The 25251-nt window shown below is 37.3% G+C and overlaps 8 protein-coding genes across 8 annotated transcripts; 6 read left to right on the top strand and 2 right to left on the bottom strand.

Moving 5' to 3' along the window:
• Positions 1 to 5205: 5205 nt before the first annotated feature.
• CBG26856 lies at positions 5206 to 5505 on the top strand (the record flags this gene model as incomplete). Its single annotated transcript, XM_045236432.1, has 1 exon — positions 5206 to 5505. One exon carries the CDS (start codon positions 5206 to 5208, stop codon positions 5503 to 5505), a length of 300 nt encoding a protein of 99 aa, XP_045099150.1.
• Positions 5506 to 5662: 157 nt separating this feature from the next.
• Positions 5663 to 7272, top strand: CBG11535 (the record flags this gene model as incomplete). Its single annotated transcript, XM_045236433.1, has 3 exons — positions 5663 to 6045; positions 6217 to 6385; positions 7105 to 7272. The coding sequence occupies 3 exons, from the start codon at positions 5663 to 5665 to the stop codon at positions 7270 to 7272; spliced, it is 720 nt and encodes a 239-aa protein (XP_045094497.1).
• Positions 7273 to 7817: 545 nt separating this feature from the next.
• CBG11534 lies at positions 7818 to 12029 on the top strand (the record flags this gene model as incomplete). Its single annotated transcript, XM_045236434.1, has 5 exons — positions 7818 to 7886; positions 11161 to 11226; positions 11314 to 11376; positions 11429 to 11717; positions 11938 to 12029. The coding sequence occupies 5 exons, from the start codon at positions 7818 to 7820 to the stop codon at positions 12027 to 12029; spliced, it is 579 nt and encodes a 192-aa protein (XP_045094498.1).
• Positions 12030 to 12351: 322 nt separating this feature from the next.
• Positions 12352 to 13583, top strand: CBG11533 (the record flags this gene model as incomplete). The annotated part of the gene is made up of 2 exons (XM_002635240.1): positions 12352 to 12575; positions 13547 to 13583. 2 exons carry the CDS (start codon positions 12352 to 12354, stop codon positions 13581 to 13583), a joined length of 261 nt encoding a protein of 86 aa, XP_002635286.1.
• A 2375-nt stretch (positions 13584 to 15958) lies between these two features.
• On the bottom strand, positions 15959 to 16538 carry CBG11532 (the record flags this gene model as incomplete). Its single annotated transcript, XM_002635239.2, has 2 exons — positions 15959 to 16057; positions 16260 to 16538. 2 exons carry the CDS (start codon positions 16536 to 16538, stop codon positions 15959 to 15961), a joined length of 378 nt encoding a protein of 125 aa, XP_002635285.2.
• Positions 16539 to 17918: 1380 nt separating this feature from the next.
• CBG11531 lies at positions 17919 to 18753 on the top strand (the record flags this gene model as incomplete). The annotated part of the gene is made up of 4 exons (XM_002635238.1): positions 17919 to 18014; positions 18063 to 18410; positions 18455 to 18609; positions 18660 to 18753. 4 exons carry the CDS (start codon positions 17919 to 17921, stop codon positions 18751 to 18753), a joined length of 693 nt encoding a protein of 230 aa, XP_002635284.1.
• A 765-nt stretch (positions 18754 to 19518) lies between these two features.
• On the top strand, positions 19519 to 22056 carry CBG11530 (the record flags this gene model as incomplete). Its single annotated transcript, XM_045236435.1, has 10 exons — positions 19519 to 19683; positions 19774 to 20023; positions 20072 to 20197; positions 20258 to 20687; positions 20738 to 21005; positions 21052 to 21345; positions 21396 to 21524; positions 21571 to 21690; positions 21739 to 21888; positions 21940 to 22056. 10 exons carry the CDS (start codon positions 19519 to 19521, stop codon positions 22054 to 22056), a joined length of 2049 nt encoding a protein of 682 aa, XP_045094499.1.
• A 525-nt stretch (positions 22057 to 22581) lies between these two features.
• Cbr-rdy-2 lies at positions 22582 to 24273 on the bottom strand (the record flags this gene model as incomplete). The annotated part of the gene is given in 6 exon segments (XM_045236436.1): positions 22582 to 22740; positions 22792 to 22893; positions 22939 to 23044; positions 23467 to 23687; positions 23969 to 24076; positions 24094 to 24273. The coding sequence occupies 6 exon segments, from the start codon at positions 24271 to 24273 to the stop codon at positions 22582 to 22584; spliced, it is 876 nt and encodes a 291-aa protein (XP_045094500.1).
• Between the last annotated feature and the right edge of the window lie 978 nt (positions 24274 to 25251).

Below are 25251 nucleotides of genomic sequence, written 5' to 3' on the forward strand. Positions count from 1 at the left end.
CGATTTCAAAGATCAACAAAGCAATGTTTTCAAGCTTTTAGGGTGTTATTGGATACGATCCTGATTTTTCTGTAAAAGAACTAGTAGCTGAACTTCCGAATACGAGAAAAACGCAAGGAGCGAAGCTTGCGGAGGAAATAAAAGATGCGTTCAGTAACATCTCAATTGAAAAGCCTGAACTTTTAGAAGATATCGGATTTGTGAGACATAATCAGGCTCGCGTCGAGTTCAAGTTCCCTCCGAATTATTTGCCTGTTTATTTCCTTCTTTAAAAAAATCTGAAATCTAGTAAAGTAGGATTGTTTGAATTTGTATAAGAAAATTCTTTTTTTTTCAAAATTTTGTATGCCGTATCCCCCCTCTAATAGAAGCCCACCTAGGCCATCAAGTTTGGGCTCAATGATCTCGGTTCCTATCGGAGATATCAAAAATGTGTCAATTGGCAAAACATTTCTGATATAATGATGTGCAATTTATCAATTTTCCACTTTTTCGTATCTTTGACAGGAACCGAGAAAATTTGGGTCAAGGTAAAAGTGAAATGTTCAGGATTTACGGTAACTGGAAATTGTTTAAGAAATCGGATACGAATATTTTGTTTTAATTTTTTATCAACGCGTTGCAACTCGCGATTTTTTTGCTCAACGTTTAAAAGTTTGGTCTTCAGCCAACGGAATTTGACACGTTGTGCAGTGATTTCTCAAGGTTATTCTCGTCGAACCTTTTTTGAATTAACTGTTTCGCCTCACAATCAGAATCACAATTCTAGATTCATCGATGAAATTTTGAGATCTTTAACAAAAACTATCTTCTGAAAAAAGGATCGTAATATCCCTCCGAGAATATTAAAAATTTTCACTATAACTTCACTATTGTAGCATTTGTTCTAGGTCTGGTGTATTATTTTTAATTGTAGAATTAATTCAAAATAAATTTATTCTTTGGAAATCGCATTCAATGATCGTGTTTTAGAATTTCTACCGTATTTGTTCTAACAATGAAGTGTACCCGCTTTGAGCTCAATTATCTTGGTTCCTCTGAAAGATATAAACCAAGGTAATTGAGCTCAGAATGCACGTATAGGTGGGTTTTTATTAGCGCAATTGAAGTGTTGTGTATTACTATCACAAATTTTACACATTTTTTTTTGAAAATCGTATTTAACGATTTTGTCCTAGATCTTCTAATCCCCAAAGTATTTTTTTTTTGAAATCTCAACATCTCCTTCCTCGATGTTTTTTCCAATTTTCTCAATGCTAAGTATTTCAGCTGAGATCAATTGCCCTATTGTGTTTTTCCTTTCTCCTCCATACTTTCTTCATGCTCTCTCAGTGCTCCCGCGCAGCTCCCGCTTCTTCTTCGCCTCGCCGCTCGACAAACACAATACGGGAGAGGAGGAATGGTGGAGCTCAAATCGGTGTGCTCCACCCGAGACTCTCTTTTTGCTATGCCTACAGGAGCATTGATTTTAAGTGAAACAAATCTAGATCAAAAAGTGGCTCTAACCTTCCGTATTCTCTCTCCCTTATCAACCACTCTACTCGCCTTGATTCTATTTGTTTTTTGCCAGTGAAAATAGTTCTTCCACCAAGTGGTTCTGGTTTCTCGTGGGAAAGAGAAAAATCACTTTGATATGAGATTAGAGCCAGCGGTAAGGCGTTGCTGGAGGACTGTGCCCAAAAATTTCGAAAGTTTATTTTTCTATGTTTTGTGCTCTGCTGAATATATCTTTGCCTTTATTTGGGAGTCGGACTGGTCTGGATATTCAATTTTTTGAAACTGTTATTTCTTCCTAATGAAAAATATTCTTTGATTTTTGGTAATTTTCACTTTCCTATTTTTTCAACCAAAATAATAGTTTTATTTTTCAAAAACATGAAAACGGGGCAATCAAAGATCCATTAAAAATTGTTGGGCTTTTTGATCCTATCTATCGAGCTCTATGAACAGAAAATTCAGGTTTATGGAATTTTTCTTCAAAACCAGACTCAAAAAAATAAAAAAGATTCAGAAGCTGTAACTTTCGCCCAAAGCCTGTTTGTAGGTCCATTTACCTAGACGTTCAGAAACTCGTGTACTTTTTGCTGTAGAATATAAAACTCGACGCATGTTTGTTTGCATGTGCCGATTTTTGTGATTTGGTACTTTGATGTGTGTATGTGGTTCCAGATGTCTGTGGCTAGGCGTTTTTGATAACCGTTAACTCCTAGTTCCAGGAAACAACTAAAAATTCTTCCTGAACCAGAAGCATTTCTGGCCCATAAAAATTTGTGTTGCTCAAATGAGAACTAATTTCAACTAAAAAGGCATTTCATTCAGAACACATTTCTGTAGTACCTTTATATCTTAGGAAACAAATGGAAGATCTTCCCGAACCCCAAAATTTTTGCCCAAGTTACCGTAACAGTCGAATTGAGTGTCACCCAACCCGTCATTCTGTTTTGAGCCCAAATATCTCATTTCCTGTAGGGAATATTAAAAAAGTGGTTAACTGCAAAAATGTTTATCATAATATCAAAAATACTTTGTCGGTTAACCATTTTTTGATAACTTTTACAGGGAGTGAAATATATGTGCTCAAAATTGACAATTTGAGATGGGGCACTGAGTTGAAAATCAGAGTTGCTCAAATGAGAGAGAATATCAACTAAAAGTAATTCTATTCAGGACACCTTGCACTCATCTTCATATATCTTCTTTCATAATTGTGTTTCTTCTCTTAATATTTGAAACTAAATGACATCCGATCGGTTTTCATGCCGAAAAGGTAAACAAATACGAGATGATGTCCTTCTTTCTCTTTTTCTCGAATGTCCACGTGGATTTCGATGTCCACTTCCACCCATCGGCTACTATGAAGGGGAACGAAAGAGAGAGAGAGAGAGAGAGAGAGAGAGAGAGAGAGAGAGAGAGAGAGAGAGAGAGAGAGAGAGAGAGAGAGAGAGAGAGAGAGAGTGACATAGTGACTATGGACGAATCGGTCGCCACTTGAACAAATATTAACCCCCGGGCGGTACACGGCGCCCTCCCACCCCGTCCGCAACTCCAGCCCCAGAAGCTAAAGGTGTGCGGAAGATAAACGAGAGAGACGCAGCACACAAAAGATCCCGAGAAATTCCAACTCGGGTATTTCCACATCATCTGCTTTTCTTTCCATCAGAATACCGTTATCAGTCCGTTGCCGTATGTTTACTCTTCCAAAACCCATTCAAATATATTTCTCACAACAATTGATAAGGTTGAATTGAAAAATTGGAGGTATATGTTTGCTTACATGTGTGATTTACCAATTCATGCACAATGCTGCTTCTCTTCCCCGTCAGAGTCTGTATATTCACATTTTGAACAATAGGAATAGACGAAACATTGTTTGCTTTCAGTTGACATGTTGCGATTTTTATCGAAGCTAGCATAGCGAAGATAGGACTGAAATTCGAAAGTTTTCCCCGTATCAGTTTCATATTTATGTTGAAAATACTATTGCCCAAAGTTTAGTATTTGGAGTAGAAGGGTGTGATAGGGTGTTTCAAGATTTGGCTCAAAGTATTGTTTGTTTGAACGATATTAACTATAAGTCTGTCAAGATTTTTTCTCATCGTTTGACTTATCATGTTTCCTAAACACTGTGAAACCGGCAATAGAAGGTACCTACCTTTGAGAAAATTTATCTCGCTTCTTGTCAAATATATATGTACAAAAGTTGTTAATTGATGCATTGTTTATCATATCATCACAAACATTTTATCAGTTCACACATTTTTGATATTTTTATAGGAGATAATTGAGCTCAGTTGACGGTTTGACCCATCTATTACAGGTGTTATGACTGTTTCAATATTTGTTTCGAATTTTCAAATTTCAGTTTTAGATACCTATTATAGATCCCTGAAATTCCTTGACCATGTTCCATTCAACCTATCTTGTATTTTTCAACCGACAATGACTCACTTTATAAGCCCAAATCAATCCAGGATAGAGTATGCTAACCGAACTCAATGACCCCTCACAAAAGTTGAAATCTTCTTTACAATTTCTTGTTCCCAAATGACTCATCTTATGCCATAAACATATCCAAACTTTTGACTCATCCCTTCTTCTCCCACTCTTTACTTTACCTCATTTTAAATTTTTTTTTGCGTTTCCGTTTCGTAATCACTAACAGTAAGAAGCATAAGCATACAAAATCAAGAAATGGAGACACAGTATCGGCAACAGTTAGGAAGCAAAATGAAATATGAATCGCAAACAATATTAGAAACGGAGGTACGATTCTAGTGAGAAAAGAGAAGAAATCTAATGAGTATACAGTTTTACGTTGAGCTGGCAATGTTCAATTTGTGAAATGGAAATCGAAATTCTGCTGATTCTCTTTTTACGGTTTCACAGTTTTGCTGATTCTATCTTTTCAGTTCTCGCTTCACATCTTTCTTATTTTTGGAATTTCTAGAATGTGACCATTTTTGTGCTCTGTTCCTGAGTCATCTTGAATAGAAGCGTTAGTCAATAAGAATGTTTCGTTATGGTTCAAATAGAAAACTATTTGAGGTCAGTGTTCGAAAAACTTTTCTGATGATTTTAAGGTTTTAGATGTTTTTCATGTTTTTCATTTTTTTTTTCTTGATATATCTCATAGGAACCGGGATAATTGAGCTCAAAGTGCACATATATTATATGTATTAGTTACGGTAATTAGGTTAGCCGAATACAAACTTGTCTCATTATCTGTTTGCCCCTCTTTTGCCTTATTTTCTCCGATCTTCATTTTTTTCTCTGGAATTTTCGAGCTCACAGTCAGTAATCATTTCGTAATCATGCGTAACTTTCGGTCCGGTTCTTTTTAGGATCACTATTTATTCTCTAATGTTTTTTGCGCAGTTCTCTTTCCAAACTTTTTCAGAAATGATAACATTGTCCTCTCAGTTTTTCTCAGAAATGATAACATTGTCCACTCAGTTTTTCCCATCATTATTTGATGTAGGTTTCTTGTCCATCGTCTCATGGTGACACGGTTCAACCTCCTCCTCCTCAGGCATCTTTCCGCGTGTGCACAATGAGTCACTTACTCGTCTCTTTTCTCGCTCTCTATTTCTATTCTCAGAGATCTACCTCATTTTCATATTTCTTGTCTGCTGATAACATGAAACAATTTCAATAGGTTTCCGCTTTCTGTCAGTGCCAGAGGAGCTATTATTATATTGACGATCGATGTGTCAATGTTTTGCATATACAAAACGTTTTCGTCCCTCACTCTCGTCTTCAAACTTTTCCTCCTTTTGTATCGTATTCGCTCTTTTACTGCCCATATCGATAAAACATGCGGGACAGAATGGAGATGCTTCTTCTTCTTCTCCTTTCTATAATAACACTTTTCCTTTTCTTTACTTTTTTCTCCTCCTCCTTTTTCCCACATTATCTCTTATCACTGCTCATCAATCCATACTTATTGTCACCTCTTTATTTATTACCAGCAAACGGGTGCGCCTTCGGCGTGAATCGTTCTTTTAGTTCTTTTACTTGTTCGTCGCTCCACACTTCACTTTTTTTAAAATGTCACGTAAATCTAAATGTATTTTTCTATCTTTTCAAAAGTCCACAGATCCTCAAGAGGACAGACAGATGCCTCTAGCGTTTTATATATAAGGAAGATTGTTTTAATTCCAGCATGTCAGTGGATCAAACGATAACAGAACTCAGTGGCACTCTAGCACAACTGAGCACATTAGTGGCACATATCAATGGACAGATATCGGGTATTACGGGACGAGTCAATTTGACACTCGATAATTTTGATCAGGCGGTTGCGAATTTGGCAAAGGATGCGGGATCACTGACATATCAAGTTGGGAATACGGTATCACAAGTGAGTAATATTGAACAAATTTCAGAATATTTTATCCGACCATTTACAGGTACCCAATGCATGGATATTCTACTTCATCTTCATCACTCTGATTGTTGTATTTATTTTACTATCGATTTTAATTCTTCTAAGTGTCGTCACAAAAGCACAAGTGATCTACTCCTTCATGAAAGGTTCGGACGACAGTGAGTTATTATTTTTATTCTAAACTTTATTCCAAAATTAGTAATCGTTGTGAAGCTTGACAGTGTCCTCCTGAAATGCGTCCCACTAAATCGAACTTTCGAATTTTTAAGATTTTTCTCTTTTTCTTTTTTCTCCGTGTGCCATGATTTAGTAGTTGCCTTCCTTTACAGGTTCCAAACGAATGCTCGTCGAAAAAACACGACGAAGTACAGGAGATTTTGGATCACAAAGGACGCGAACGTCTATGCGACACGTGCAGATACCAATGGAGACAGAGCCAAGGAGACCGGGTTTTCGAAGAGGTGTGAAGAATTTCTGAAGAAAAAAGAAAATTGTGTCGTGGTTGTTTATTCTTCTTCTGTGAAATAATCACTGATTCAGTTTTCCAATATTACTAACGTTTTTTTTAACTGATAGATTTCAAAAGGTTTAGATTTCGAAACGTTTCTATTACCGTATATATATATACGTTCACTTTGGGCTCCTTTATCTCGGCTCCTATAAGAGATATCAAAAATTTGTCAACTGATGAAATACTAGTGATTACAAGATAAATAGTTTATCAGTTGACAAGTTTTTGATAACTCTCACAGGAACTGAGACAGGAACTAAGATCAAAGTTAACGACTTGGGTGGATTTTTTCCAGAGAATTTACGGTACTCAAACAGTTCAGCAATTATTCACTCAAAAATCAATTATGAAAATTTTAAAAAGCTTCTAATAGATTAGCAGTTTTTGGAAAAACCTAGTTTCAAGAAGTCGAAAAAAATTTATAATTTTCCAGACCCTAACATGACATTCGAGGCAATTGAATCTCGTTTTTAAATTGTAAGAAGTGTGCGTTTAGCAGTTTAGAATTTAACCTGTGTTTGAAATCTTTATTAATTCTTCTCACACCTTTTTCTAGAGCTAAACCTATTTATTTTAGGAGTTTTAAAGCTTAAAAGCATGTAATTTTTGTTCTTTTCAATTTTGCAAAATAAGTTACTCCTACCTCCTTAACCGAGAAAACCGAAATCCCGATTCTAAACTATCAAAAGTGTTACATTTCTTCTAGAAACCAATTCGACAGTATCAGTCACCGCCGAAAATAACAACGTCCGACCCTATCAACGAAGGCCCGATGATTCTGGAAAATACCAGGATCATCAACAATCATCATCGCGACCCTACTCGACACGCCTTGAAGTATAATTTCTCATTCCTGCTCAAAAAACCTTGTTGATCTTCTGGTGCCTTATTTATATTGTTCTTCTTCTACCCATTTGTCTCTTTCGCTCATTCATTGCTCACCGGTGCCCTCTCTCCATTTCCACTCTCCATTTCTAGTTTCTTATTGCTTTTCTTCTCAGATCACCCCTGCCAAATCATCCCACCATGACCTAGTCCAGGCAACAAATCCCCATTCATTTTGATGTTTTGTATTCTCGATGCTTCTCTTTTTGATCTCAACGCTGTGTGCTCTTTCCATTCTTTTTAAAAAAATAAACCCATTGATAATTGTATTCGTTTTGTGTAAAAAGGACAACAACAATTGGGGTTAAAGAGTGGGACCAAACGTACGTGGAATGCATGGAGAATGGAATAAATGAATCAGAAAGCAAACATGCACAGTATGTGTCAGAGAGTCCTAAAAGGTGTCTACGCTTCTTCTCTTCTCATCGTCCCTTCGACTTATTTCTCTCTCTCTCTCTCTCTCTCCAATAAAGTGATAAGCAATCGAAATATTCACTTTCTTCGTTATAACAGAAAACTGTTGTTGATTTCAAAATGGGAGTCGATGAAGAGGTCCAGAACATCTACTACAGCATTTACAACATTAATTTAACACTGGTCAATGTAAGTATTTTAAACAGACATTTTTGAAAACAATCTGAAATGTAATCTGATTCCCAAGTGGGATACCAGATCTCCGAGTAAACTTTGAGTACACTTTGGAAAACTTCTGGTTGAAAATGTTTTATATTGTCGGGGATCCTCGACAAACTGAGTAGACAACCCCCAATTTTTTGGTTTTCCAGGTTAAAAGACCTTTCAGTTCATAATATTTGTAAATTTTTTAAAGGGGGGCTGTGACCAAAAACTTTTTTTTTGTATTTTGGTTTCCAAAGTTATGTATTTTCATAATAACACTTTTAAAAGTTTGGGGGAAAATTCGAAATCTCTGAAAACCCTATCGACAAGCGCGCTGAGTTCTTGTCCAATTTGTTTTCCTTTTTCAGTCAATTTGTGAAGACAATGAGACTGCTCTTTGCTCTTTCGAGGTACCATCTTGGACGAGAACATTTTTGACAGTGTTTTCAGGAATTTCCAATTTTTTTCCGAAACAAAGTCCTTGGAAATATATAACTTTGGGAACATTTTGATTTAAAAAATTAAAATAACATTTTTGGTTTCCCCCTTGTGAATCTCCATTTAAATTTATGGATTCTCCGATTCAAAGACCCTGGAATTTACGATACAAAATTTGGGCGGCGTTCTGTATTTTCTGCGATGGCTGTCCTTGGTCGCTTCTAGAAATTTTTAAAATTCTTCCAAAACAAAATGAAACTTCTCCACGACGACTGAAGATGCCCAGTGCCACAACACTTCCCCATTTTATGAGCATTCTATGAAATAGGACTGGCCCCGACATTCCTCTGATCAAAAACAAAATTCCTTGAATTTCAATTCCTCTGTTGTTTTCGTCATTCCAGATTACTATTCTGGATACCAAAACCTCTTCTCACTATTTTTTTTCACTCCCCTCAAGTTATATCCCATCTTCCGTATGATTTTTGACAGCTCTGCACAAAAGTACACACAGTTTTTCCTTCGAAAACTTGTGCACATCGTTTTTCTCACGTTTTTTATCCTTCGAGGTCTTCACTCAAAATTGCTTTCAGGTCTTCGAGGGACTGGGTAAAAAAAAAGTTGAAACAACTTTAACCTATTTCAGCCACCATCATAATATCTGAAAAACCTAAATCCAAAGAAAAGAAAAAACAAAACACACGAAATCCATATTTCATTCAATCCTGTTTTGCTGTGAGAGTGCGAAATGCACGATTTTCTGCGACTAAATTAGATTCAAATCTTTGGGAGCCACAAAGTACCCCCCCCCCCCCCACTCTAATGCTCTTCCATTTGCATTTTTCATCCATGACACATACACCAGAAAACCCAGATATATACGGATCCCTTGCCTGTTGTTTTGGCTCTCTTTACCCCTCACTTGCGTCTATTTTTTTCTTTTTTCTACGAGATTCGTTTTTCCATAATAATAAAAGGTCGTCATGCCAAATTGCTGTGCTCCCAACTACTTGCTCACCGAGCTCCCACGTCTTCTTCGTTTCGTCTTCCTTCTTTTCCTTCCACTTCCTATTTTTTCTTCTCTCCATTCATTCGTTTTTTCTCGCTCCTTTCTTTCTCATTTTTTTGTGTTTTTTCTTGCGTTTCGAATCGTGAGAACTCATGAGTGACACAATGTAATTCATATTCCTCAATATTCGTCGTCATAACGTATTCGTTCCTTATAGACGTTCTTATATTTTTCAATTATGTTAGTCGTTTTCGGCGTTTTCTGTTCGTAATCACGTTGGCTGGTCAATGATGGAACGTCTTCAGAAGACGTCAAGCATATGAGCTTTGAAAAAATAAGTTATAAGAGTAGTGATTAGAATCCATCAATCCAGTTTAAAACTTTTTGAATTTCTATTTGTAGATTACTAATACAGTAATTCCTCTAATAGAAGCTCATTCAAACCGTCAACTTTGAGCTGAAATATCTCGATTCTTGTGAGAAATATTGAAAAATCGTTGACTGACAAGACATTTTTAAAATTATGCTGCATGTTTTGTTAATTGATAACTTTGTGATAGCCCTTACAAGAAAAGAGATATATGAGCTCAAATCTGAGGGGTTGGGTGTGCTTCAATTTAAGGAAATACAACAGCCTTGTTGAAATTACACCGCTACAAGGAGGTCCACTATAAAAAACTGATAAAATGATAACTTGTATTTTGATTCTCTTTGTTTTCCTAGAAAAGAAAGGCAACATTTTTCAAGTGGTTCGAATATAAAGTGGCGGAGGGTGGGCAGGTCAAATTGAGTTACTTGTCAAATCAAAATGCGAACTCGCCAGATGCTTCTCCAGTTCTTTGAAATCTTCGATGTTCCGCGTCTGAACCTAGACATATTTAGGCTAGACGCTTATTTCGTTTTCAATGACCATTTCTGAAAATCGTCCAATTCGTTTCAAGAATCGCAAAAAAGTGTTGTGAACCTTTCCAGCATACTTGTAAAATTCCGGGCCGGCCCGCCAAAGCCCGGGCCCGGGCCGGGCCTGGGAAATTTTCAAGGCCCGGGCCCGGTGGCAAAAATTTTGTCATTTTGAGCCAAATTTTGAGCTCTCAATACAATTTTCTCCAATATTTTTTGTGTTTTTAGATTGTTTGTCTGTTTGATCAAAAAATATTTTAAAAACTCGAAAAAAAATTTTTGATCGAAAAAAATCACATAAGGGTCCCCCCTTATGTGTTTTTTAAAATTTTCAAAACTTGTGGAATGACAGGCCCGCCGGGCGAGGCCGGGCTCGGGCCGGGCCTCCGAAATTCGGGAAAAAGCCCGGCCCGTTACAAGTATGCTTCCCAGTTTTATTTTACTTCGCGCATTTTTTTTTCGAAAATTAATAAGATTCGTCATCTGTGTGCGTATCAAAATTTGAACACTTCTCATGATGATGAATACGGGAAGTATTAAACACCAGCATGCTGGTGCGCCTTTTTTTCAATTCAACCTAGTTTTTCTCGCTGGCTTGTCGCTACACTCCTAATTTTTTCTTGAAGGGTCACGTAAATCTATATTTCTTTCAAGTTTTTCAAAAGTCGATAGATTCTCATCGGGACAGACAGACGCGTGTAGCGTTTTATATATTAGGAAGATTATTTTTGGAATCTCATAACCTAGAAAAACGGCTTCGATTCTAACTAAATCATTAAATGTAAATTCTAGCATTAAGTTCATGAGAAGTCGAAATATTCCGATAATCAGGTTTTCTCACGGTCAGTTTCAGCTTTTATTGCGCTATTGAGTCGAAAAAATAAAAGTATCGGAAAATGGTCCATTTTTCAGCTCGACCAAGGCCTTGGCCAACTCGTCGACGGCATGAATTTCGGACTTGGCGTTTTCGACCAACATGTGAGTTCGCTCCCGAAGGGGTTTACAACAAAAACCGGTGTTGTTGACTTATTGAACAGGCAAACAATCGGGGTTTTGGTTTTTCAGGTCAACATGGTTGTTGGAAAAGTGAACGATGTGCAGAACAATGTCAACTCGAAGCTCACATTGGTTTGTTTCTTCTTTTTGTTTCTTCTTTATTCTCAAAATGAATAGTTTTCAGTTTCCAAGTGAATGGGTTTACTTGTTCGTCTTGATGTTTATTGTGCTGATTCTTCTTGGATTAGTTGGCTATCTACTCTACTACATTGTCAATTATATTCTGAATCGACACGATCGGTACGAGGAGTATCGAATGTGGTATTTAAAGAATGTGATAAAACAAGATATCGACAACGATTATGAGGAGGATGATGAGTTTGCGGAAGGATTCTACTCGCTCAGTGATGATACGCCACCGCCAACGTATAGTGAGTATGTACAGACGGCAGATTTATATGCTAACTATCATGGTAAGAAAATCTTTGAGTGAAAATTGGATTTTTTAATAGATAATCGGACTATAGGGTTTTTGACCTGATCAGTTGGAACTTCTGAAACCTGTGAAACAAGGCTCTATGCTCTTATGCACTGAAAAATTTTTCGAGAAGTTCACATTTCTGTTCAATGCTCAGGAAGAAATTCCGTCGACCAATAGCCTTTCTCAAAAATTATTCAATTTCTAATTCTCAGACGAAGTGGAAGCTCAACGCAAATCCAACCAATACAGTTCCCGAATCGGTCGACCTCGAGGCACTGAAGATGAATATAACACTCTCATCTAATCCGATCTGTACAAATGTTCATTTACTAACTTTATTTCAATACGGGTTTTTATTTTACTGAACAAAAACTGAACATAGAAAAAATGAAATAAATATTACATGTGACTTGTTTTTGGTTTCGTGTAGGGGGTTTACAGTTTCAATTCCGCCATAAACAATGGCAGCAACACACAAATTTTAACGGCAATCCGATTGGAGTACTCTGTTTTTTTCTCTGCCCATCCACTCGTTTTTTTGCGGTTTGATCCGGTCGCAGGTCGATTTGCATACCATTCTCGGCTACTCAGTTGACACTACTGTCATCTGATATTTTCCTACTGAAATGATATTTGCTACTGTCATACTTCTCACGTTGATAGCCTCAGCTTCGAGTCAGTATGGGGTGTATCCAGGATTGTATGGAGGAATGGGATATGGAGGTTACGGTGGGTACGGTGGTTACGGAGGCCTTGGAGGGTTTGGAATGAATGGAGGTGGATTAGGCTATGGAGGACTTGGAACACTTGGAATGTACAGTCCGTATGGATATGGAAATTATTGGTGCAAGTGAGTTCGGAGTTCAAAGAATAATTTTTGGTAATTAAACACAGCTTGTTGTTTTCCAATAGAAATTAGTTTTTTTATTATTTTTATTCTCACAAGGGAACCATGTTTAGCCGTCATCTAGATTTTTTTCTAAATTTGCGCATTTATAGTTTTTAATACGGGCTTTCTCGTGGTGTATTTGGTTTTCTGCGCAAATTTCTAGAAGTCGAGAAAATTCCATCGGAAAATATGCTGTTTTTCTCTCTCTCTCCTCCTTCCCTTCCACTTTCCCCCCCTTCCTCTATACATTCTTCAATATTCTTCAGTGGAAAAAGCGAGCAAAAAATGAGGAAACTTTGTCAGATTGTAGAGAAACTTTTAAAATTACGATTCACACTCAAAAAGTGCCGAAAAACTCTTATTAACCCTTTCAAAAACTCAAAAGCGAGAAATTAGCACTGAAATCACTTAAAAAGCCCATAACTCGACTTCTAGAAATTTGCGCAGAAAACCAAATACACCACAAGAAAGCTCGTAATTGAAACTATAAATGAGCAAATTTAGAAAAAATTCTGAGATGACGGCTGAACATGGTTCCCTTGTCAGAATTTTTTGAAGGTTTTCTGGTTTTCAACTATTTGCAGATTTTGAAGGACATTTCTTCTTGGTCCGTTTTTGTACAGAAAACGTGAAAAAAAACAGGTGTCTGTTAGCATTCGGGAAATTACTGATAAATTGGGAGTTTTCAAAATTTCGGGAGTTTTCTTTTTTTTTGGGTGTTTTCAAATAATCTGTGAATGCAAAGTTTTCAATCGAGGTCTGTTTTACAACCTACAAAGTTTTCAAAGTGGTCGGAAACTTGACAGCCGATCTCCAGACCCCCGGAATTTTTTTCGCGATTGTCTCAGTCTTGTTGCACTAGAATATACCTTTCAAACGATTTGAAAATTCAACTGATTTTTTGCGATATTAAAATGTTCCACATTTTCCAGCAACTACGGACTATATGGAAAGAAGAAGAAACGCTGAAATTCACCAAACCACAAACTTTGTCAAAATTACTTTTATAGCGTTTTCCTTTATTTCAGAATCTCCATACCTAATCCGATTTTTTCATTTCCACCTATTTCATGTATACTCTTTCTTTTTTCTAATGTTTTTTACTCAATAAATCCTTCAATTATCTGATTAACTTTCATTTCAGTTTTTGTTTCTAATTGAATTTTGTTGCCTTTTTTCGGTCAGCTGTTTCTATTTTGCGTAGGTTTTCTTCTATATTTAAGAAGTCTAACATCATCACCTGTTTCAATTTTCTACTGGAATTCGATCTTTCTGTGAGAGAAAAAGGTGTACATATTCTATGAGCAAGTAGCTTTTACAGAAGACCTGTCACGTCTTCTTTCTCGGAATTCTTCCTCAGAATTTGTGCTAGAAAAGGAATTTCGGATATTGGTAGAAAACAATAACTTATTTTTCTCACTAATTGGTCTTTGAAATCGAAAAAAATTCAAAAAACTTCTGATTTTATATTTTGCTCAAATCGAAAATAACCCACTGGTGGGCGCATGCTGTTCTCTTGTTTTCAAGAATTAACTGTTCTGCAAACGCAAATTAAACTACAAAATACACCCAAAAAATGACAATTTTTGGGAATGTTCAGTGATCCATATCCGTGTTCGAAAAGCACGATAAGCTGTCGTCTTCAGTTGTCTCTGAATCCAATTGCTTCTCATTTTCTTTTTCCCGGACCCTAATGACTCGTAAAAACACGTAAACATAAGTCGTTTGGCTTTGAAACAGGCTTTGACACAGAAACAAAACATCCCCGGTTAGAATGTCCTTTCAAGTGAATAAGATGATGATGATGCTCACTGAGCAACACTTTTTCATTCTAAACATGTTCTTGTTTTTCCTTTTCTAATGAACAGAGACATCAATTGTTTCTTGGAAACGTTCTCTTACTAGTACAAACTTTTTCATTCAGAAACAACATTTCACTTTTACCATAAATGTCGCTTGTCTTCTTTTTGCTGTCAGATACTTCTTCGCGTTTCCCAGCTACCGAATCGGGAAACTACATGAAATATGAATGTTCATTTCGGATTCTGCGCAGATTTTTTGTGGTCGGCGGTGGTTTTGATCTTTCAAAAATTTCTGCATATAAACTTTCGGGGATAAGATGTTTTGCACTATTTTTGAGAGAAGTCAGAAAGGGCTATCTCTATTTTTGGAGGTTCAAAAATTCATATTTAAAATCCGGCTCCCCTTTTATATCTTTGATAGGTTCCGAGATAAATGGTCTCAAAGTTAAAGGGGGAGGGGGGCTTCTGTTACATATCTTACGGTATACAGCTGAAATGAATCTTCTATTTTTTCCTGAATATTTAGATTTTGCCTTTTGAATTCTTCAAGAAACTGCAATATTATTAATAGAGATATATTTGTTATGTTCAAAATGAATAATATCTTATCCCTAGACACCCAAAATATATTGATGGTTTCTGTTATTATAATACACTTCCATTATTCTCATCCACAGGTTGTTTTACTCTACCTACCCCTAAGTCAAATACCTATTCATTACCATCAACTAATCTCATAACTTTTTATGTGGTCTTTGTGCTCCTGACACAAAAATGACTGATTGACATCACTTCAAGCCCACCTAGCCATTCCAAATCACTTCTCTTTTTCTCATCATTTTTGTTCTAATCTAAGTAACTTGTAGAAACTTCTGAGTCACTCTTCTTTGTGCCTATTTAGATGACAAGTAGAGGAAGAAGTACTTCTTATTTACTGGGACCAAAACATTTAATGCCGGAGAAGAAGTGGGATTAAAACTAGAATTTTTTTCATTTTGAAAACTCATTTCCTTCTTTTCCAACCCACCCACTAGTTTGAACCAATCTGCTATTTTTATATTTTTCGAAACTCATCAACATTCTTTTTTTCAAACAATCTTCTTATCCTCCAGATGCAATTCTTCGGCTTCTTCGTCCTTTTCTTCGCCGTTTTTGCTCCAAGCATGGCCATTTTCCGTTCTCCATCACGGGTGAGTAAATCTTCTAATTTCCATTTTGCGCACAATTCAATCTGGCCACATTTAAAGGGAATGACGTCGATTGACGAGAATAGCGGTGACGTCATCTGGGTTCCGATTCCACAAGAGAGTCTTCTGGCTGAGAACGGTGGACGAAGAAAATGTCTGTTTTGTAGAGGAGGAAGGAAATGAGACGAAGACGAATGGAAATTGATACTTTTTGACAGACTTGTTGAATAAATCATTTGAAAAAATGTTGAAGAAGAGTAGGAGTAGTAAGATATTTTCATCTCAGCGAAGAAATTAAAGATCAGTGAATATTTCAAAAACAGCCTGAGTTAAAAAAGAGTAACAATTGAAAAGATTATTTACGGAATCCCAACATTCCAACACTTCCCATGAAAACTCCTTCGGTGGCTCCTCGGAAAAACTTCTTAGCGTTGCTCTCTCGAGGGGGCATCATCTGAAAAAATTGAAATTTATTAGAAAATGAAGCTTTACCGGCGCGAGGGGGAGGACATAAAAACAACTTTCTAATAGTTTTGTTATATAAGCCTATTGGGGAGTTGAACTTGTGGGACCTTTATTGAAGATGCGACGACGCTACCGACGGAGCCTCGCAAAGCTAGTTGGCATACATGAAGGTGCGATAGTTGTACACTTACCCCACCACCTCCACAACAAGCTCCTCCATCCATCATTGGATATCCGCCACCAGGATAACCGTATCCCATTCCATACGCTGGATAACTCATTCCATAACCTGGATATCCTCCCATAGCTCCTCCATAAGCTCCACCGTAACCTCCTTGTGTATAAACAGGAACCAAGACTGTTTGTTGTCTTTGAGCTCCAGAATTCAAATAGCTTTGATATAGAGAAGGATTATAGTATTGGGATACTGAAATAGTTGGAAACAAAATGAGAAAAATATAGGGAATCATTGAGACCGCTAACCAGTAAAGAATGAGTAAATGGAAGAAGAAGAAGACGACGGTTATGAAAAGAGGTGACCTTCTTTTTTTTTCGATTTCATACGTCCACTTGTAGGTTTCAAGTAGTTCAAAAGTAGCGTTGGTTTTTGAAATTTCAATGTTTGATAAGTGCTTTGTTCGCTAATATTTCTAAATTTTTCAGCTTCCGTATGGTCTAACCGGAAATTAGAAATTTTCAAAATTTTGTCAAACTGTAGCGTGTAGCTTCTGGGATATTTTGGGCACTATTGGAATAAAAACAATATCTCCACAATTGCAATGGAAAAAAGAAAAATTGAGGGCTCTTAAACCAAGACGGTTAACCTTCAAAAATGAAATTGGTTCAAATGTTTTGAGAGTTTCAGTTTTATCTGAAATCTTAAATGCGTCATTCAAAGTTTAACGCGGCGCACATTTCATCCTGAAAGTCTTAGACTCAGTCTTCTACGGAGGTGGAAAACCGTTTTTAAATTTCTTTCTCTCGATCATCATAAGAGATATAGGCGGTCTTGTGATGAGTAGGCAACCGGAAACTGTCAAGTTTGAGGTGATTTTTCTTGACTCCTATGCAAGATATCAAAAATGCATCAACTGAAAAACAACACTGAAATTATGATAAACAATTTACCAGTTGCGCAACTAGTTGACGAATTTTTTATATTTTTGACAGGAACCGAGATAATTGGGCTCAAAGTGAGGGGGTATTTCATTTCAGGTTTTAAGGAAGGGCTTTTACTGTATTTTTATCATTAATTCTTTAGAGTTTTTTCGCATAACATCAAATCATTCGATATGGTAATGATAGTCTTGAAAAATTTGCGGTGGGGCGCGGTATCCATTCTTAATTGCCTTCCCCTGTGCCTCGGGCAACAAGAGAGAAGAGGGTGCAGAGAGGACAGCGAGACGATAAGAGACGAGAGAGCGCAGACAACAAGTGAATTTGGAAAATTCTTGCGCTCAAATTTCGCCGATTTCTCTCTGTAAACCTTTTTTTCTGTGCCCCATACAATTTTTTTAGCCTTCAATTATTTTTCTAAATAACTAGCTCCTAAATTCTCCTAAATAACTAAACTCATTCCGTTTCGCCTTCTTGCCCATCCAATTTGAATGTCATTTTCCTAAAATTTCGCAATGAAACGCGTTTGAACGGCTAAACTTGCATCTGTTTTGTTTGAATTTAGACTTCGAGCGCATGCCAGGCGTTTCACTTAATTGCTCCACACGCCTTCTCATGCTCTTCCGGAACAAATTTACGATGCATGAGCGCTCTTCTCCTTGACTAGCAACCCCTTTGTCACATATTTTCTCGTTTTAACGCTTCGTTTTACAAAGAACACTTCGAAGTCCAAAATGTCTGAGGTTTACGATCTTGAAATTACAACAAATGCTACCGATTTTCCAATGGAGAAAAAGTACGCAGCCACTATTTCGCTGAATGATTTGAAAGTAAGTTATTATTCGAGAATCAAACTGAAGCTGAAGAATTATTTTCAGAAGAAACTCGAACTTGTCGTTGGAACCACCGCCGAGTCGATGCGAATCCAATTGTTTGATGGAGATGACCAACTGAAAGGCGAATTGACCGATGGATCTAAAAGTTTGAAAGACTTGGGAGTTCGCGACGGCTACAGAATTCACGCAGTCGATGTAACCGGAGGAAATGAAGACTTCAAGGACGAGAGTATGGTGGAGAAGTATGAGATGAGTGACGATGCCTACGACAAGAGAACCGACAGTGTTCGTGCGTGGAAGAAGAAAATGCAAGAGGAACAAGGAGGAGGAGCAGTGCCAGTTGAGAAGGAAGGCGACACGGCGAACGAAAAAGCAGCTAAAGGAATCAAAGTAAACGTTTAAAAAAAGAGGTGTGATGAAATGTTGAATTACAGATCGGAGATCGGTGCGAAGTCACCGTTGGAGCTCACATGGCACGTCGTGGAGAAGTGGCGTTCGTTGGAGCCACGAAGTTCAAAGACGGGATTTGGGTTGGCGTCAAATACGATGAGCCCGTAGGAAAGAACGACGGCTCGGTGACTGGAGTTCGGTGAGCATTGAGGTTGAATATTATCGATAAGAAAATGAAGTTTCCTTCAGATACTTTGAATGCGAACCGAAATATGGAGGATTCGTTCGACCTGTTGACGTCAAAGTTGGTGACTACCCTGAACTCTCCATCGACGAAATTTAAGGAATCGTCCCTGGCTTCATCGAATGATAACAACAATGATACATACTCTCATAACAATTTTCGCATGTTTCTAACCGCTTTCACTTTCAAATTGCCTTTTTCCCGATAATTTTTTCTATTGGCGATCTCTTTATACGCGCTTGTTTCTATGTGATAAGTAAACGATAAGTGACACCCGAGTAGTTACTGGATTCGTCGCATCCTCTCAACAAGACAATGAACAAAAGAGGGAAAAAGCTTAGAAGCTGTTAGAGGGAGAAAGAAACTGGTAAAAACAAAACAGGCGGATCTCTTGAGGTCTTGAGAAGAGAGAAACAATGAGTGGGAAGAGATCACTTTCCGTTTTGATGACATCCAACAAAAAACTAACTATGGAAAGTGGTAAAACTATGTTAATTTTTTCTACTTTATTCGTTTTTGTGCAAGCCCTGAAGGGTAAGTTTGTATTTAACGAAATAGTTCTATAGGGTTACGAAATAGTTATATAGGGTTTTCTTATAGGGTTATTTCAGTTAAGCAAAAAATCTCTGTGGAAGGTATCATAATTTTGCCACCTAAAAAAAATGTTGGTGATATTATGATAAATGATTTATCAGTTGACAATGTTCTATATCTTTCACAGGAATAGAGATAATAGAGCTCAAAGTTGGCTTCTAGTAAAGCAACTACGGTAGCTTGCAATCTGATTATTAGTAGAAATTCTGAAACGAAGTTTAAAATTCAATGTTTCACTCAAAACGTCTCTCTTTATGAGAGTAAATAAAGATGTGGCCCAGCAGTTTTTGTGGATCCCCACTGAAAATTCCAGACTCATCCACCGTACCCCCATTACAATGTCCAGACAATCCTGCGTTTTGTATGCTGGACCTTCTCAAATCATGGGAAGAATTAAGAATTACTGAGACGAATGCAACAAATGTCTTATTACCAGTATGTTCTTTATCTCATCCTTATCATTTGAAACCAGTTCTGTTTATTCTGGTTTTGGGTTGATAAGTGTATTACAAAAAATGTTTCTAGGTTGTGTACTACTCCAAAGGCTCTTTAATAACTCTTTGTGAGAGCTATTCGAATATCGAAGAGAAATGTGGTCTTGGAAGATGCCATGTGGATAGTCCAGTTGCCAGTTTTGTCACTCGACACTTCTCCGTAGTATGTCGGAAGGACGTGGCAACTAAGTACTTCGAAAACCAGCCATGTATTACCTCCACACTTGTTCCTTCAAAATGCACATCCTTGATTAATGAAGAGCCTAAAATAGGAGGAGAATGTGAGAAAATGTTCTAACTAGTGAATTGAAAAATTAGTCTTCTTTTAGTATTCTGTCCAAAATTGGACGAATTTGTGACATGCGTCGAGGAACCGTTGAGAACATCCTGTGGAAATGTGGCTTATGCATTGGTAATGAAGACTATCGAGAAATATGGATGCCCATCCAAAATTGGTAGGACTTCTTCTTCTTCTTTCTTGTCACAGTGATATAAATTCATAGTTTCTATTTTAGAAGTGACAAGAGTCAATGAGTTTCTGAGTCTTGGTGTGGATGCATCAACAGTTGTGGTATCTGAAAACGCAGTTATGAATAGTCCCAAAGAACCAGAAGTGAATATGCTCGTGACTACATCATTGGAAGTAGAGGAGGAGAAGACAACTCCTAAGTTTATAAAAGAAGAAGTCACTTTAGCTCCAGAATCGAAAAATACGGAAAAATCGGTCCCACAAACTCCAGCTACTGAGTTTATCGAAGATCAGATAATTGCAAAAATCAATGATGTGGGTTCAGAAGGTTCCGGAGAAGTGAATCCAGAAGTCAACACGACAGAGAAACCGACAACTACCGTCGAGGTGACAACACAAGAAACTTTCGGAACTAGAAAACCAAGAAAACATTTTAATGCAGAAAATATGACAGATTGCTATACGAGTATTGTTGGGTAAGAATTTTGAAGTTTTTGAGAATTATTACAATTATGTTATTATGCAGAGACTTTGGTCGTTTTCTTCACTCATCTCCAATCTCTTCATTCGTCCGTTTCCCTCTTTTTGGAATCAAACAAATGGAGCTAGAAGTGTTGTGTGCAAAATTTGAAGTGGCTACAGAATGTGTAAACAGCTTCTGTGTTGGCAACTGTAGACTGCCAGCTATTAAAAGTTTTGTTGATTCTCAACTCAAAGAAACATGTGCCATGAGGGATCTTCCGGATTTCGGATTGGAATTCACGTGTCTTCAGAATGTGTTGAAAGAGAATACGGTAAAAGTTAGTCCAATAACCAACATCTGATCTCATTTGAATTCAGGAGTGTGTTAGCTTTTTGAACTCTACAAATGCAAATCGATGTGATGGACATCCTCAATTCAGAAGTTGTATTGTAGATCGTTTGATAGAAGAATGTTCAGAAGAGACTGTCCGATTAATGGATCGAATGGAAAATGGGTTCGGATGCAAAACTCTTCTAGAGCAAGATATTCAAGAAGAGGTAGATGGTAGTGGGGAAGTTGTAGAAGGTTCTGGTGGGGCTCCCCAAATCCTCGAAAGCAAAGATATGCAGAATCGGGGAATTCCGACTTTAGGAAATCTGACAGATGAGAAGGTGAGAAGAAGGTCATGAAACAACCAATGACATCTCATTTTTTTTTGTAGCTTCTAACAGGCGACTCTGAAATTAAACCGCGAACTTGTGAGGGAATAGTAAAAACGTCTGCACTCTCTTGCCTTGCTCCCCTTCTTCGATTATGGACTGGAATTAAAGAAAACCGAAAGGACACTGAAGTGGTTCTATTTTTTATCTTTTCTTCTATTCATTTTTCTTTTTCAGGTCGTATTTCCTATTTTCGAATTTTCCAAAGTTGAACTTCTGGAGCTATGCGACTCCTTCGCCAATTACAGAAATTGTGTAAAGTACACAGATACGTCGGTCTGTAGGAGTGAACCTGTGGTGAGCTTCTGCAAGAGGAGTCGCTGAAAATTTAAATGTGAATTTCAGATAAGTTTCGCTGAAGAACATTTTGGACAAGTGTGTACAACTCAGCAGATTGAGGCATCAATGAGAACTCATGATTGTATAAATGCTATTGATTCAAGGAGTATGGCAGTGTGTCAGAAGTTCAGCAGAGGAGATACATTGCCAGGAAAGGTGATAGATCTTCCTTTTAGTTCTAAATTTCATTCTTTTCTCGATTTTCAGAGAAAGTGTGCAAAAGTGCGACGTTACACAAAATGCCTCCGGAAATTGGTCTCCACATCATGTGGTCATCTGATGTTGGCTCAATTTGATATGATTGTATACCGATTTGGATGTTGATCCATTTCACTTTTCATGTTTTAATAACCCTTAAGATGCTCTAATAATTTATTTCCAGAAGAATGAATACGGATAATAAAAGACCAAAGTGATTTTTATACATTTTACTAAACAGGTACATGAAAGTGTTTGGGGTGAGCAATTTATACAATCACGACAATAAAACAAGAGTATTAAATTTTTGGAAAACGGGATTGGACGGGAATTTCAAACTCGCTTCTACATATTAAAATAAAGATCGGATGGTACGGTTGCTTCGGAAAACCACCGGGGGTGGTGGCTCGCTGAAAATTCACAAATTTTATTTTAGAGTTAAAATTATTAGAACTTCCATCACCACATAATAAAAAAAGTATAAACTAAAAATACCAGATAATTCAGTTATTTTGCCTGTGCGAGTAGTCTAATAGTGAGTGGTGGTAGTGGTGACTGCATACGAATCCGACACTTCTCTGAAATGTCTTTATTGTGACAAAAGCAAAGAAAAACAAGCATGAAGAGAACAAAAGATCGAAATTTAAGAAATTACTTTTCTCGGGAAATGAAGATCAGTGCCATGTCGATGACATAGAGCAGAGCACCGAGGAAATAGAAAGCGGCTGCAACTGCCCATCCTTTTACAACAAACTGGATTTGACATCCTGGAATCCCAGCGCATCCGGAGAAGACACCGTTTCCAACAGCCTAAAAATTGTGTCGTTATAGTTTTGTTTTCATAAAATTCAAAATTCCAACCTGAATGAAAAACTCCATGTGGTCATATCCAGTTGCATACCACGTTTCCACTCCTCCACTTACAATGAACGCCACCATCGAAAGTCCGGATATCAGGATTTGCTGGAAAAATGAACTTAAAAAATGTGTAAAACTTTTTTAACTAACCGGATAAGTCAGGATGCTATTTAGAGCAAGTGTTACACAGCTCACTCCAACTGTGATGAGCCCGAAAGCTAATGTGATACAGATAAGAGCCACTTGTCCGTAGACACTGAAAAAATTTTGAGTCTTGGGGAGCTACATGGTTACCTGGACTGATAAAAACGGTCATATCTTTAGACATAAGCACCTTGGAAGCACGAAAATTGGTAGAAGTAAAAGCTTACGTTTGATTCGAAGCTACTAAAATTTTCGCAGTGATTCCTCAAGTCTAGGTATTGTTATGATCGTAGAGAGATGAACGGCGTAATGCTTCTTACTGTTGTGATTTTCATGAGATGAAGCTGCTTTGACAAGCAATAACTCAGCTCGAAATCAAACAAATCATTTGAAACTCGATCAGTTTACTGATGAGTTATTCGAACTTTTGCGCTCCAATTTTTAGCCCAGTACAACGCCATACTCTAATTTTGTGCTATTATGAACTTTAGTCCGAGTACTTATGCGCCACCCTAGTAGCCACTTTTTACTCACTTCTGACCCCTTCCTTGAAAATGCAGAGCGTTACTCCACCGATCTGCATTCATTGGGAATATACTGTTTTGGCCTGGACAGATCTGAAAGTTGAGGAGTGTTGAGAAGTGAGTAGGAATTGCAAAACTTACTTCTCGACTGATAGACTGACCATTGAGATATCTGGAAAAGCAGGCTCCAGGAGCAGTGAGAATGAGAATCATGGAAACAATAGCGAGGATCTGAGAAAATTCATATTTTGTAAAGTGTGAGATCCGTAAGCACTCTAATAGAAAGCCACCATCTACCTGCAATTCGAGCCTATATATCTCGGTTCCTGTAATAGATATTAAGAAGTGGTAAACTGACAAAATGTTTATTATAATATCAAAAACATTTTATTAGTTGACTGCTTTCTAAGATCTTTCCCAAGAATCGAGTTTTATTAGCTCAAAGAGCAAGTTTGTTTAGGGTGACCTACTGTTAGAGTGTTAACGGTATATGTAGATAGAAAAATTTGGACAACTCGAGACAATGAAAGATTTTTAGTAACGTTCTGCAAAAGCTCACCAGAATGAAAATCCGAATACAAAAGACAATTCCATTGAACGCTCTCTGTGAAAACATGTTTCTTTCAGTGTTCCTTACAGTTCGATATTCTAGCGGTGGATGACTCAATGGAGGTGGATTAGAAGATGTTTCAGCAACACCAGAATATTGACGATTAACAGGGAAATGATGCAATGGTGTTGGCGATTGTGGTGGAGAATTCACGACGATGTGCCGCCTTTGTTCAACGTACACGACTCGATTCGCTTGATCTGACATTGTGTTGGGTTGTTGTGGAAAGGCAACGGGATATAACCGTCAAGAATCGGATGAAGAATGGGACGATTAAAAACCGGATGACGATGGCCGATTGGGGGTGAAAGTCGGGGTTACGTAATGGCAAATTGGATGATTCGGGATCGAATGAGGAGCAGATGACGAGAATAAAGGGAACAGGTTGGGAATATGGAAGAGTGTCAAGTGGAAGGTTTTGGCAAACGGGAAGCGATACGTAAATAGAATTTGATGGGAGGAGAATGAGTTACTTGTTAGTTATTCTGTTTCAAGTGGTCGCTATGAATAGAATGTTTGTGGGAGGAACGAATACAGCATAAAATACATATAATATAAAAATTGGTCCGAGTGCTACCTATTCTGAAAAGTTTTTTATTACTGTTACCTTGTGATTGATAAAGTGTTAGAAGTGTTTTGTCAGTTAACACATTTTTGATACCTTGCATGGTAATTGAGATAATTGACCGTTCTATTTCAGGTTTTACGGTTTCAGGTAATTACGATTTTGAGAATCGTGAGAAGAAATAATAAAAAATGAACGATTAACAAATTCCAGGTCAAGTGAAAAGTTTTTCATAGTCAGTTGCTTTTATAGAAATCCAAAGCAAAAACGTTTGGAACTTGAGTCATAGCTTGTCGGAGTTCGTTGAATTTCCTAAAAATAATAGGACTACCTTGGGAAGTAGAAAAACTTTTACTTTTAACAAACTACTTACTTTTAAAAAACGACACTCGTTTTTGTATTATGCTGGTACAAAAATATCGAATCTGTGGACAAGAAATGCCGATGGACAGTGGTCAAAGGTCTCACAACGACAACTGTAACCTAAAATGTTTTCATTTTCTTATTTTTTCACTGCCTTAAGGCTTTCTGCTTTTTTTATCCGAGCAAGTCGGAACATAAGAAAAATTTGATCATCATAAATTGACTGAAAACGCATGAAAATCGAGATATAATAAATT

The sequence above is a fragment of the Caenorhabditis briggsae genome (genome assembly GCF_000004555.2).
Source record: "Caenorhabditis briggsae complete genome, chrV, whole genome shotgun sequence".
NCBI lineage: Eukaryota > Metazoa > Nematoda > Chromadorea > Rhabditida > Rhabditidae > Caenorhabditis > Caenorhabditis briggsae.